Here is a 15,291-nt window from a genome sequence, read left to right as displayed (position 1 = left end):
TAAAAAGGTCTGGAGCTGGAGGAGGACAACTTTCTCCAGAACTTTTGACAGAAAAGGCAGTTTGGAGATTGGTCTTTAATTTGATAGAACTGTTGGGTCTAGGTTCTGCTCTTTGAGGATAGTTTCCACCACAGCATGTTTAAAGTCAGGGGGAACAGACCCAGACTGAAGACTGCTATTTACAATGGAATGCAAACATATACCTTACAGCAGTGTAGGTGGAATGATATCCAGGGAACATTTTGAAGGTTTCAAGTTATTAACTATTTCATTAAGTAATGAAAAGGAAACTGTCTCGAAACGATCAAAAACAGCAAAAGTTGAAGAGTGAATAGATGGGTCAACAGTAGGAAGAATAATGTGGGACCTGATGTGTACAATTTTGTTAATGAAGAATTTCAGAAGATTTTTGCATGTTATATTCGCTTCTGTATGGGGATCGATAGTGGGTGGGTTAAGAAATGAATTTATAATGCCAAATAAAATACAAGGTTTATGGTGATTGTTGGACACAATCTTAGAAAAATACTTTGTTTTTGCTGCTTTAACGGCTTTCTGATAATTTGACAAGGATTCTCTAAGTGCCTCAAACAATACCTGTAATCGGTCCTTTTTCCACTTTCGTTACGCTTTTCTACATATCTGTCTAAGTTTTCTTGTATCATTATTCAACCATGGTTAAGTTTTAGGTTTTAGATACTTAGTGGTGAAAGAAGCAATGGAATCAGGCATGTGGTCAGAAAAATGAATGTCACAGATTTCAATGTCAAGAAGTGACAGGTTGCAAGATAGTACCAAATCCAAAGTATGACCATGTTCGTTTGTGGGGCCATTGACTGACTGATCAAGATTAAAAGAGTCTATCAGATTTAAAAAGTCATTTGCCAGCGGAGTGTTTGGGCAGCAAACGTGAATGTTAAAATTCCCTACAATTAAAACACTGTCATAACTTGGTAAAATTCTTGTCAAAAATTCAGGAAAATCTTGATGAAGTCCTTATTATATTTCGGAGGTTAATAACCAGCACACATAACACCGGAGTAGACAAACGAATTTCAAATAATTGCAGTTCAAAGCTGCCATAGGCATCAGCTGTTAACTGATGACAGTTGAAGCAATTTTTATAAACAGTGGCTAATCCTCTGCCCCGGCCCATAATTCGGGGTGTAGCAGTCTGAGGGAACCAGTTTAGAAAACGGGCTCAACTCACCCCAGTTGAGCCAAGTTTCAGTCACCAGGAAAAAGTCCAAATTACGAGTGGTGAAAAAGTCATTCAGGGTGAAAGTTTTGTTAGCCAACGACCTAGCGTTAACCAGGGCCAGTTTAGCTAACAAAGTGTTCCCCGCCAGCTGGGATGAACAGCGTACAGGGCGAAGATTTTGGTAATCCACTCCACCCCTGTGAAGATGTGGGGAAGGATACTGTGGACGCTGGATATCTTGAAGTGGAGTCACAGGTACAATCCAAAGAGGTACCAATTCCAGGGAATGCCAGGAAATGAACAACTTGCTGTCCAAGGCAAAGTTCTGTAGAAGAGCACGGGGATTGGTCAACGGGAATATTGCCGTGTAAGTAGCAACGCAGTTTTTGAGTTTTACTAGTAATCCACCCCGTTTCCCTCACCTTCTGTAACATTTCTTCCTGAGGGGAATACTAGATGGATAACGGCGGGGAAACAGTGGTACAGTTTCTACCACAGGTGGGACTCAGTAATCCTCACCTCCTGGGGCCATATGATACTACTCATCAACAGTGGCTCGGATATTTAATAGTGACTGGAAATCATACACAAAAAGAGTAGAGACATTGTTGAGGAAAACAGATATAAACAGAGCTAGTAGAATCAAAACAGGTAACAGCTGACAGCAAGCCACACACACAGGCGTCATCTTGCTGGCTACAATCTAAATGGCTAAAAACAATGAGCTATCATTCAATTTGTTTCTCATCTCTTGGCTACCTTGTTGTGCTTCCTTATCCATGAAAATGTTGGTTTTAATACTTTTGGTGTGGGTCTCTATGTCTTTTTTTGTCAGTATACTGCTCGGCCATAATTTCAACTAGAGCATTTTATAATTTAGTGAAAAGATTTTTTTTTTTGTTTTATTTTGTGGAAATTGAGGTTCCTAACAAAGTCAAAAAGCCTTGATGCAATAGACAAATTTATGTGATTCTTTTATGCATTTAAAATGTAAAATGGGTCGGTGCTGACCCTAACACAAGAGGAAGGTTGATAAACAAACAGGACTGCCTTTCATATGTTACTGTTTAGGCTGCTGTTCGGAGGCTGCCGGAGTTTTGGTTACAGTGAACCTGTGGCATCCTCTTGTTTATAAGATATTCGCATCTGATGCATCAGAAGGAATAAAAAAAGGAAAAGAAAAAAACTGTAGATAACTTGTAATTAATGTGTTTTTCTAGCCTTTCTTTTTACAGTATAAGTATATTCTTTATGGTGGCACAGTATGTGAGTAACAGATTATAGTGAATATGACGCTACCTGACTCTGCAAATAACATTTTATGTTGAAAGTAGAAAAAACTAGAGAACCGATAGAGTCAGAGCTGAACGCTCATTTTTTTATTTTCTTCTTGAAAGCAGAGGCGGTTTTGAGATGTTTTAATGAATTTACGCCATAGTGTAACACTCTCTCTGCCACCAGTCTCTGTCTTTCTCACTTTCTCTTGTCTATATGAAAGTGATGATTCAACTAAGATATTAATATAACTTTTATGCACTACAAAGTTTTAGAACACTCCAATTTTTCCAGTTTCTGTATTGAAATTTTGCAGTTTTATGTGTCATTGCACTCTGAAATGAACGCATAGTACAAATAAGCAAGTGGAGTTCAAAAAAGAAATCATTGAATCAGTTTATAGACCAAAATGTATTCTTTGGCAGATATAACAGCTGAACACACCCGTGGCATTCTTTCTACAATAGAAATCAAATATTCTCCCATATCTGCTGCAGATGTTCCCATAAATGTGGACCTTGTAGGCTGCTTTGCTTTCACTCTTCTGTCCAGTTCATTCCAAACCAGCTCGATGGGGTTTAAGTCTGGAGACTGTGCCGGACACTCCATGTTTTCAAGCTTACCTTCTTGTTCTTTTTTCCTGAGGTAGTTCTGGCATAGATTGGACTTATGTTTTGGGTCATTATCTTGCTGTAGGATGAACCCCTGACCAACTAGGCACATAAGATAAGATAAGATGACCTTTATTAGTCCCACACGTGGGAAATTTGTTTTGTCACAGCAGGAAGTGGACAGTGCAAAAGTTATGAAGGACAATTAGAATAAAATAAAATAAGAATAAATACAGTACACAACTGTACAGAATAGAATAAAAATAGAATACTATATACAGTAGAATAAAATAGAATAAAATATACAATAGGATAAAAATAGAATACAAATGCTATATACAACAGAGTGAAAAATACAACGGTGCCAGAAAGATTATTGCACATTTGTGTTATTGCACATTTGTGGATGTGTGTGTATGATCAGTTAAAGTCTTTGTTGTGGAGTCTGACAGCAGTGGGGAGGAAAGACCTGCGAAATCTCTCCGTCCCACACCGTGGGTGCCGCAGTCTCCCACTGAAGGAGCTGCTCATTGCTGTCACAGTCTCCTGCATGGGGTGGGAGATGTTGTCCAGCAGGGATGACAGCTTAGCCACCATTCTCCTGTCACTCACAACCTCCACTGGGTCCAGAGGGCATCCTAGAACAGAGCTGGCCCTTCGGATCAGCCTGTTCAGTCTCTTCCTGTCCCCAGCAGAGATGCTGCCACCCCAGCAGACCACACCATAAAAGATGGCTGAGGCCACCACAGAGTCATAGAAGGTCTTCAGGAGTGGGCCCTCCACTCCAAACGACCTGAGTCTCCGCAGCAGGTACAGCCTGCTCTGCCCTTTCCTGTAGAGGGCGTCTGAGTTATGAGTCCAGTCCAGTTTGTTGTTCAGATGAACACCAAGGTACCTGTAGCTGTCCACAGTCTCAATGTCCATACCTTGGATGTTCAGTGGTTGCAGTGGAGGATGTTTGTGCCTGCGGAAGTCTACCACCAGCTCCTTGGTTTTACTGGCATTGATCTGGAGGTAGTTCAGCTGGCACCAGTCCACAAAGTCCTGAGTCAGTCCTCTGTACTCCTTGTCGTCCCCATCAGTGATGAGGCCGACTATAGCAGAGTCATCAGAGAACTTCTGCAGGAAGCACTGGGTGGAGTTGTGGGAGAAGTCTGCAGTGTAGATGGTGAAGAGGAACGGAGCCAGAACCGTTCCCTGTGGGGCCCCCGTACTGCAGACGACCCTGTCCGACACACAGCCCTGAGTCCTCACATACTGTGGTCGCTCGGTGAGGTAGTCCAAAATCCAGGTAGTGAGGTGATGGTCCACTCCAGAGTTCTCCAGCTTGTCCTTCAGAACCGAGGGAAGAATAGTGTTGAAGGCACTGGAGAAATCAAAGAACATGATTCTCACAGTGCTCCCAGCGGTCTCCAGGTGAGCGAGGGAGCGATGTAGGAGGTGAATGGCGGCATCATCCGCTCCAATGCCAGGCTGGTAGGCAAACTGAAGTGGGTCCAGTGATGAGCTCACAAGGCGCCGAAGCTGAGCCAGGACCAGCCGCTCCAGGGTCTTCATCAGGTGGGATGTCAGAGCCACCGGCCTGTAGCTGTTGAGGTCCTTGGGGCGTGAAGTCTTTGGCACTGGTACAACACAGGAGGTTTTCCAGAGCTGTGGGACTCTTCCCAGCCTCAGGCTCAGGTTGAAGAGGTGCTCCAGAGGGTACCAGAGGGTACTGCATGGTGCTGCAGAATGCTGTGGTTTTGGTTCAGGGTGCCTCTCACAATGTACAAGTCACCAACCCTGGATCCAGCAAACAGGCCCGGACCATCACACTTCCTCCTCCATGCTTGACAGTTAATGCCACACACTGTGTAACCATCCTTTCACCTACTCGATGTTGTACAGAGATCCTGCGTGATGAACCAAAGATTTCAGATGTTGATTCATCAGTCCATAATACTTTCTTCCAGTCTGCAGTAGTCCAATGGCAGTGTTTCATGGCCCAGACAAACCTTTGTCTTATTCTGACATTTTACCAATAGCTTTCTTCCTGCCACTCATCATGTCAAACCTGCAACTCAAAATCTTCTCTTCACAGTTGAAAATGAGACTTGCTTACTATGACCACTATTAAGCTGTGCTTGAAGCTGTTGTCCTGTGAGCTGCCTGTTAACTCTCTGATTCAGCTGTGGCTTTGAGTCTGCCAGACCTCTTCCTGTCAGAGTTTCCCAAAGTTTCTGAGTGGCTTTTGCCATACTGATCCATTTGATTGAGATAGTTTATTCGATCTTTATTATTTATTTATTTTTTACTTTTCATTTATTACAATTTAGAATGGACAGGACCAGGGGACGGGAAAGAGAAAGACAAAGAAAAGGGAAGTTGGAAACTGTCTAACAGTAGGTAGGGTATGGGGAGCCATAGCCCTGTCCCCCAGGACATGTAGCAGGCATGGAGGAGATCCAGGCCCCAGACATCTACCAGTCCCCCAGAGCACAAAAGCCCAAGGAGGACCACTGGAGGGGCAGTTGTGTAACACCAACCCAGAAAAGAGCTGAGGAGAGCCCCGGTCAGTTTTTTGTCAAATTTTTCATTTGTACCCATTTTCAGTGATACCAACTTTAATAGCAGGGAATTAACTTAGCTTATATTTCTTTTCTTTCTCTCTTATTTGACATATTATGCAACAGCATAATAAAACTAGAAATTCTGTTTTTTGTGAGCCATCCCAACATTTTTAGTGGCCCCCATATGGCCACCTCATGTGGTCGTGTGATCTGGCTGGTTTGAACTACGGTTCAGAGCAGTGTTCTGAAACATCTGCACTTTGGAAGCTCAACACAGCGTCAAAATGTTTGTTTTGAGCTTCCCATCTCTACCCAAGATGCATATATGAAGAATGTTTCATTGGATAATGACTACCTTCCATCACCCATATGGAATCTGTCCTCTGTTATTACCTGGGAACCACAGTGAGTACATTATATTGCACATTTTTAATCTCCTTACTCCCCCTGGTACTCAAATTTCCCTTGCTCCAGACCCATAGTCCCACTATTGACTGGGCTAACAATAAGGTGACTTCTTGGAGTTTGCACTATCATCAGTATTGTTTACAGTCTGCATTACCCTGCGACTGGGCGATGAATGAGAAAATGGCTTTTAAAGCCACCTTGGTCACTTTGAGTACCCACTGATGCTTTTGGCCTCACAAATGCCCTAGCCGTGTTCCAGTCCATAGTAAATGACATCCTCAGAGAGGTTTCCTCAATATCGTTTTCAACCAGACAGGACATAATTTGGTAGACAGAAAGTGGAGGTCATATGTGGAGAAACAGATCAGACACAGATCCCCCTCAGGTTAGTTTGTATTAAATAAAAACTGTTTCTGCAGCAGATTATGATCATTTCAGTTTTTAAATATTTTTTCTAAAATTCCCAAGACACTAATTATAATAATAACAATAACAATGATAACAAAAATTCTATTATTTTTGCCATTATTGGATAAAAATGCATAAAGACAGAAAACTGCTTTAATCTTCCCAGCTCCCAGTGATTGAATGTCAGCAGTAACTGACAGATGACAGCCTCCGTTTCTCTAAAAGAAACAGCTGCCAACCACTAAAAGAAAAGTGCCTGGCAGTGTTTTTTGTTACAGAAAGAGAGTTAACTTCAACTCTGAGTCAGTTACTGGTAGTGATGGGAATTCCGGCTCTTTTTAGAGAGCTGTTTTTTTTTTTTTGGCTCGGCTCACTAAAATGAGCCGGCTCTTTCTGCTCCCAAGCAGCTCTTCAGGTTTTTTTTGTTGCTTTAATAAATTTATTATCAACAACAATATAAAATAGGATTCAGTGCATGAATAAACGTCCTGAATCCTCAACATTAAATGTTTGGAAATCAAGTGCAATCATTTTTGCCAGTTCTTCATCAACTGAGTTCTGTCTTGCTTGGATCACAGACTTCTGCTAAAACTGTCTCATAGAGCTCAGGGTTGGTTTATGTGCTTGTGGTGGTATACTGCATGATGCTGTAGATACTGCAGCAGAAGCAGCAGCAACAGTTACAGTAGACACACTGGCACCTTCATTAATATCACACTCAACTGACTGTGTTTTATCTTCCCATTCCCAACCGGCTCTATTTGATATCCTTTTCTTGCAGACTCTACACTCTGCCTTTGCATTGTCAATAAAATTGAGATGGTTCCAGATTTTGCTTCTTTTCTTGGTGTCACTCATTTTCTTTACTATACCTTTCTAATGTGTTGATGTTGTCTCTTGTTGTTGCCCCTTGCTCTTTCTCTTTCTCCCTCCTGCTCTGTTTGTGTGCTACTGCTGCTGCGAGTGTACCTACCGCCCCTCCCCTCTCTGCTCATCACAAACACAAGGCTCACATGCAGTGTGAAGTGAAAAAAAGTGAGAGAGAGAGGAGAGAGGGTGAGAGAAAGAAAAAAAGAAACACTTCAAAGAGCCGTTTCATTTGCGACCGCACATCCCTAGTTACTGGGGTAACAGTCTGTGTTCTGATTACATTTCATCTTAAAATTTCTTCACAGATTGAGATTTTGTCATTAAATGCAAAGAACATTTCTGTAAATGGCTTGGTTCTTATATATCATTTTTCTACTATGAGCAAAGTGGTTTGCATTCCTCATTCACCCATTCATACAAGCGTTTTTTTTCTGTCCTTAAGTGGTTTCCATCGAACACTCACATGCGTTCAGTCAGCACTGGCAGGTGCTCTGCTATTTATTTATGTGTTACCATGTTGAATCATAGTACCAGGGCTCCACTAATGATAATCCTTTCTTACTCTGTGCACACACAAACACACTTTGTTGAGTGAACAAACTCAAGATTCAAGATTCAAGTTTACTGTCATGTACACTGCAAAACAAATGGTTACACAGAGCAATGGAATGGAAACTCAGAAGTTACTGAAGTAAGTCTGTGAGTTTCCTGTTCCCGAACAGCGGATCAGTTGTTGATCTCAGATTTAATCAACTCGGAGTTTAATTTTACGTTTTTTCCACATGCTTCCTCGAATAGAGCATAGAGGTGTTTGTTGAAAAAAACCTGCCAACAGTCAGTCTGTTACTCTAGTGACTGACTCTGAGTTTCTGATCCATAAAGACGGTTAACATCATCTCCAAGTTTCTCTCATCTCAGTGTTAACAACTAAGTCTGTTTCCTGGAATAAGGCCCAGGTGCACTTAAGAGGTAACAACAACACAACCCCTAAAAAGGTTTTGCAACTGATGACTGTTGTGAAAAAATAAGCATTAGAGCTTTGGAACTGATTTTCTGAGATTTTGAAAAAATTAAAAAATAAAATTTTGCAAATGGGTACGGCAACAGCAGTCTTTACACCACCATTATATATATAAACAAACAATCTTTGTCTGCACAGTTGTTTTCTTCTGTGAAGTTTCTTTACACAGTCACTTAGGCACCAGCCTGATAATAAAGACATCGGCCCCAGCTTATAGCTGTCAGATGTTTTCCTAACTTTCAACTATATTTGAAATAACTATTTTAGTAATGGGTTTGATTCCAAATGTATTGTTATAATCCATTTAGTGCAGACTCTCAGTAGGCAGTGTTATGGAAATTTTAACAATAACCTGCAACATACCCAGTGAGCGTTTTGAAATGACTTAATAAACATATTGCAATATGGAGAGACCCACTCCAGCCAAACACTAGGGTGATCTCTGAATTGTGGCCACTGCCCTTACATCTTATACACACAGACACAGACACTCCACAGCAGATCATATATCCTTATCTCTTCAGTCCAGCTCACCCTTGACCCTCTCCTAGTCTAAGAAAGATAAACTGTCACCAACTGTCACCTCCTTTACAACAGGATGTCTGGAGACCCTTAAGTCTTCAATGGGTTCACTGTGAGAAGGCAATAAACCTTGTGGCCCACCTGATAACATTTTACATGCATACAACTGGTGTCAAGAGTGATTATTCTACACTGAGTTGAGAAAGTATTACTACTATTACTAAAGTGATGCGATTAATACATAAAATAAAGAGATTTACAGTACAGCAGCAGTCTGCCACCTACTGGCAGCCAGTTCTTTGAACGCTGTTTTTATTTATGCTTATTATACAGAACCTACCACATGTGTTACTAGGTAATAATCACACACTTTTTTAGTTTGCTTTAACAGGTTATTAATGCTATTAAATAGAAACAGTCAGTTTTGCATTTTGCAGCTCTATTTCCTGCTTATTGCACAGAAACTACCAGAGATAATTGAGTGGTAATAACTTAGAAATTACCACATTATTACGTTCTAGTTTCCTTTTTGTTACCCTACAATTACCACTTTATTACCAAGCTGTATGTCCACATTGTTAGCCCCAGGTTTGGGGCTATTATTATCCTATTACATAAAGTTCATAAATAATATTACTCAACCGTAACCATTGTTGCTACCATGATATTACGTGGATATTACATGGTTATTACTTTGTTAATTGAATAGTAATAACATAGAAATTACCACATCATTACCCTCTTGTTTCCCCCTTGTTACTCTGCCATTACCCCTTTATTACCAACTTTCAGGCCTGCTTTTTCACACCAAATGTAATGCAATGTTTGTACATGAATATCTCATAAACTACATATTCACTGGTATTTCTTACTGTCAAAATTAATCACAATCTGTCATTTGGATTTTGAAGTACTTAAAATATGAATATGTCCTATATTTGAGCACATATAAATAAAAAAAAAACCTTAAAATTGTGAAAATCTATGACCCTTTAACGAGCCTGATTCTGATGGAAGTTTCTTCCTATAAAAAAGGGATTTTTTCCTTCCCTCTGTCGCCAAAGTGCTTGCTCAAAGGGAGTCATGTGATTTTTGGCATTTCTCTGTATTCTTGTAGACCCTGTATTATTGTAGGGTTCACCTTAAGCCGACGGTTGTTTTGACTTGGCACTATATGAATAAAATGGAATTGAATTGAATTGACCTACTCTACCGTCCTACCATTTTGAGACCTACTGCCCTGGAAGAGTCTGATAATCCAGTGCAAACACATGCTGTTAGTGGGATTTAGCTGGTTAGTTATCTGGTTATTCTAAATTGCCCATAGGTGTGAATGTGAGTGCAAATGGTTGCCTGTCTCTCTGTGTTAGCTCTGCAACCTGTCTAGGGTCTACTCTGCCTTTTGGTTTCCTACTTTCCTACTGCCTCTCCCAAAGCTTGTCCCGCATGCTATTTCATATTTGTGATTTGTACATTGAAGCAAAACTTCAAATGGCAGAAATGACAGTGTTGTTTTAATTATTTTTTATCAATCCATTTACATTTATTTATTTAACGAGTGGGGCTGATGATTACAGTGTGTGAATGTGTGTGTGAATGAGTGAATGACTGAATGTAGTGTAAAGGGCTTTGGGGTCCTTAGAGACTAAGTAAAGCTCTATACAAATGCAAGCCATTTACCAGGTCATTTACCGGTCCTGCAAGGTTACCTGGGGCCCTGGCTTTTATCAGAGGAGGTATGGTAGACAATTTGGAGGGCTTCGAGGCAGTTAGTACTGAATAAATCCCCTCACCTATTTGCTCCATCTAAGCTTTCAGTCATTGAACTACAGCACTGACATTTAACTAATATTCAAGCACAGTTTTCTTTAGTCAAGATAATTTAATTAATTTGCACAGATTATTTTCTAAATTGAAAACATTCTAGCTACAGAGCACACTCCCCAATATATCTCGCGTGCCATGCCATGCCAGTTTTATTGACTTCACCTGTCAGTGGTCATAAGGTTATGTCTTATTAGTGTACTTGGGAGTTTTTTGTTTAAAAAGAGCAATATGCACAATATGTGTAATATGTTTCCCCAGCTGGACAACCCAGATGAACAGGCAGCACAGATCAGAAGAGAGCTGGATGGACGACTTCAAATGGCAGACCAGATTGCTCGGGTAAGACATAAAAGACATTTGGATGGTTGTGCACATTAATAATAGGGTTAGGATAATAATAATAGGTAATGATTGACTCTTATTTTATATTTCAACATATGATATAAATACAGACATTTTTCCACAGTTAAATTTTTACATTTATATAACATTTATTAGAAATGAGCAGCACGGTGGTTTGGTGGTTAGCACCATTATGTTGTAGCTGGAAGGTTCAATTCAATTTTATTTATACAGCTCCATATCACAACAACAGTCATCCTAGGGCGCTTTATATTTTAAGGTAGAACCCACAGTAATAGATGGCAATAGTAATGGTTCAAATCTGCTAGCTGGCTGGGGCCTTTCTCTGTGGAGTTTATATGTTCAGTGGGTACTCCAGCGTCCTCTCACAGTCTGAAGTTATGAATGTTAGACTGACTGACAAAATTGGCAGTAGGTGTGAGCAGAAATAGCTGTCTCCATTTCCATTTTAGTCCTGTAACAGACTGGCAACCTGTCTTGTACCCTTCTTCCTGCCCTGTGATAGCTGGAATAGGCTCAAGCCCAATTGTGTTCCTTAGTGATGGATTACCATGGACTTTATCAAAATTTAACAAATTTGCTTTAAAGTTTTTCTTTGGATCAGATAGATAGATACTTTATTGAACACACAAGGGAGATTGTTGGATCGTGTTCATTATTTAATTGGCTGCTTTCCCATTTTGTCAGTATGGGGGGAAGTTCCCTCGGTTTGTCTCCAGAGAAATGGAGGCCATGTACATTGAGGAGCTGCGATCCTCTGTCAACCTTCTGATGGCAAACCTGGAAAGCATGCCAGTGTCCAAAGGAGGAGAGTTCAAGCTGCAGAAGCTAAAACGAGGCCACAACACCTCCATCATGGACATGGGCCAGGAGGATGAGAATGCGCTGTCCAAGTCTGATGTAGTGCTGTCCTTCACCCTGGAGGTAGGTGGAGAGACCTATGAAACCGTTTGTAGAATGATGTCTTGCTGTGTCATTTTACTGGTGCAAATACAGCAGAGTGCACATAATCGAGAACCAGTTGTTGTAGAGAACCGGTTCCCAGTAGTCTAATTCCTTTGAATTGTTAGTCTGCCTGCCTACCTATCCTGGTTATCGGTTATCGGCAATAAAATATGCGTTAGTAAATTCATTTACGAATTTTTAAATTATTTTATTTATTTAAATGTTACTAAGTAATTGTATTATTTAACAATTGAATATAAAATAAAATCACTATTTATAAATCAATTTATATATTTGTATATCAATATTTCAAAACGAATAACTTCAAATCAAAAAATACAATTAAAAAGAGAAAGAAGTAATTTAATTAAAAACAAATCAAAGATATATTTCTGACATTTAAAATGGGGATTCCATTTCTCATTTTCAAATCCATTTCCTCACTGTATTTCCCATTCCTGGTAGCTCACGGTTTAGCTATTATATTAGCAAATGGATTAGCTTAACTCTAATTAGCTGGATTAGAGCTGCAATGCTAAGAAGTGTGTGTATAAAGGCTGTTATGAGGGGCCGTACAAGCCAAAATTAATTCTTTCACTCTCACACACATACATTCTTCTTTCACACACATATACTTTCACTCTCACATAGTTTTATTTTAATTTTTATATTTAGATATTTTTATTCTCATGTTTACACATATTTAACACACACATTGTCAATGTGTGTGTTAAATACGTGTGTCTGACAGAAGAATATATGTATGTGAGAGTGAAAGAATGAATTTTGGCTTGTACGGCCCCTCATAGGCTGTTCAGTCTTTTTATTTACACTCCACTCCACTACAGTCCAACTCTATTGATGGGCAAAGCGAGGTTTTGTAAACACTGAAACAGTCAAAGCATTTTTGCCAGAAATGTATTGAAGCTTTGAAACAATATGAAACCCATCTCCACGGTGACATCTGCTGGCCAATTTGGCTATCGATAATGCTGTTCTGTTCAACTGCTTATAGCAGCAGACTGTCAATAATTGTTATCAACAGATGTTTCGAAGAAATCCTTGCCTGAACAAGGCAATACAACGGTATGGTTTTTCTTTCAATTCAAATCAATTTTATGTATATAGCGCCAAATCACAACAACAGTCGCCTCAATGTGACTGTTGTTGTGATTTGGCCCTACAATATACCCTACAATAATACATACAGAGAAAAAAACTCTACAATTTTTTCTTTGGTTTTTCTTTGCGACATGATGATTATCAATCTGCCTAGTTAAGCGCGAGGGCCGAATATACATATACATATAAAGAAATTCCCCACTCACCCGAGCTATCCTTTAAGCTCGGGTCCTCTACCAGAGGCTTGGGGGTTTGAGGGTCCTGCGCAGTATCTTAGCTGTTCCTAGGACTGCACTCTTCTGGACAGAGATGTCCAGAAGATGTTGCTCTGATGTTCCTCCTGGGATCTGCTGGAGCCACTCGCCTAGTTTGGGAGTCACCGCACCTAGTGCTCCGATTACCACTGGGACCACTGTTACCTTCACCCTCCACATCTTCTTTAGCTCTTCTCTGAGCCCTTGGTATTTCTCAAGTTTCACGTGTTTCTTCTTCCTAATGCTGCTGTCATTCGGAACCACTCCATCTATCACTTTGGCTGTCTTCTTTCGTTTGTCTACCACCACTATGTCGGGTTGGTTAGCCACCACCATTTTGTCCGTCTGTATCTGGAAGTCCCACAGGATCTTAGCTCGGTCATTCTCTCCCACCCTTGGGGGCGTCTCCCATTTTGATCTTGGGACTTCCAGGCCATACTCAGCACAGATGTTTCTATATGTGCATATATATATATATATGTATATATATATATATATATATATATATATATATATATATATATATTAGGGGTGCAACGATACACAAAATTCACAGTTCGGTTCGGTTCAATACTTTGGTGTCACGGTTCGATATTTTTTCGATACAAAAAAATGTTCATGCTTTTTTAATTTGTCATTTATTAAAATTATAAATATATATTTTAACTCAAAAGTACAGTTTTTAAATTTAATGTTGCTGAAATGACAAAGTAATAAAAAAATAAATATCTGATGGAGAAATCCCTCATCTTTGGAAAAGAGAGTTTATTACAGAGAAATGGCTCTTTCCAAAATAAAAGCTATACTATACGCTTCTTCTGGGGTATACTCTCAGCAGCATATTAAACATATCAGGTCCCCATAAGGAGAATCATGTGCTAACGGCTGTCTAAATGACTCGGGTAAAGTTTGTAGCATGCGTGCTTGTTGTTTTTGTCTGCTTCCACTTGTCTTTGCACTAGGATGATGTCGGCGTAAATGTGCAGTCATATTCATTGTGTTCCCACTAGTGCTGTCAGTGTTAATCTGAAATGACGTTAACGCCACAACACGGCAAATCTCCGTTAACGAGCTACCGCGGATCGCCCCGTGCGTGGGGCTGGACAGCGTCAACACGTTAACGAGCAAACTGCACTAACGCAGTAGTTCCCACCCATGTAATTGAACACTGCGTGGCACATCCGACATACTGTTTTACTTTTGTCCATGATGCGCTTACCTTCAGGGTCATACTTCACATGAAGACCAAAACAGTTCCAAAGGCCAGATCTGAATGAGGGTGGGGGAGGTTCAATTTGCCATGTTGCAACGAGCTTAGCTTCTGTCTTGCTAGCTTGCGCTGTGCTCAGTGGATCTGCGCTCGACAGTGCAGCCTAGGCGGAGTAGTCGAACGCAGATCCACTGAGCTCTCAACACAGACAGCATCGTCAGAAGAAAAGTTGATAAAATAAATTAAAAATCTTGTATTGATCGATACACATGCGTACCGAACCGAAAGCACTGTATCGAACGGTTCAATATCGATACGAGTATCGTTGCACCCCTAATATATATATATATATATATATAAAAGGATAAGCGGAAGCGAATGGATGGATGGATATATATATATATATATATATGTTACAGAATTTATTTCCTAAATAGACAAAATATATTTGCCTATTTAAAAAGTGTTTCTTTTTGCATGCAGAGAGAAAAATGAACCAGAGTCAAATTCCTTGTTTGTGTGCACAGATTTAGCCAAGTGAACATGATTCTGATTTAGATTCTAGATACATTTTGTCATCTGTTGTTATCCTTAGTTACACACACACACACACACACACACACACACATATATATATATATATATATATATAGAGAGAGAGAGAGAGAGAGAGAGAGAGAGAGAGAGAGAGAGAGAGAGAGATTT

At 40.1% G+C, this 15,291-nt stretch overlaps 1 protein-coding gene across 2 annotated transcripts in view; it reads left to right on the top strand.

Moving 5' to 3' along the window:
* The window catches only part of cadpsa (Ca2+-dependent activator protein for secretion a), a 318,715-nt gene that overhangs the window by 83,117 nt on the left and 220,307 nt on the right, over positions 1–15,291 (top strand). For both annotated transcript variants that reach the window (XM_063474914.1, XM_063474915.1), the window contains exons 4-5: positions 10,951–11,031; positions 11,743–11,979. In XM_063474914.1, coding sequence (XP_063330984.1) covers positions 10,951–11,031; positions 11,743–11,979 — 318 coding nt within the window. The remainder of the gene's footprint in view (positions 1–10,950; positions 11,032–11,742; positions 11,980–15,291) is intronic.

The sequence above is a fragment of the Pelmatolapia mariae genome, linkage group LG5, assembly GCF_036321145.2.
Source record: "Pelmatolapia mariae isolate MD_Pm_ZW linkage group LG5, Pm_UMD_F_2, whole genome shotgun sequence".
NCBI classification, from domain to species: Eukaryota; Metazoa; Chordata; class Actinopteri; order Cichliformes; family Cichlidae; genus Pelmatolapia; species Pelmatolapia mariae.
Note: the sequence above shows the minus strand (reverse complement) of the source record. Positions and strands in the feature narration are given on the sequence as shown.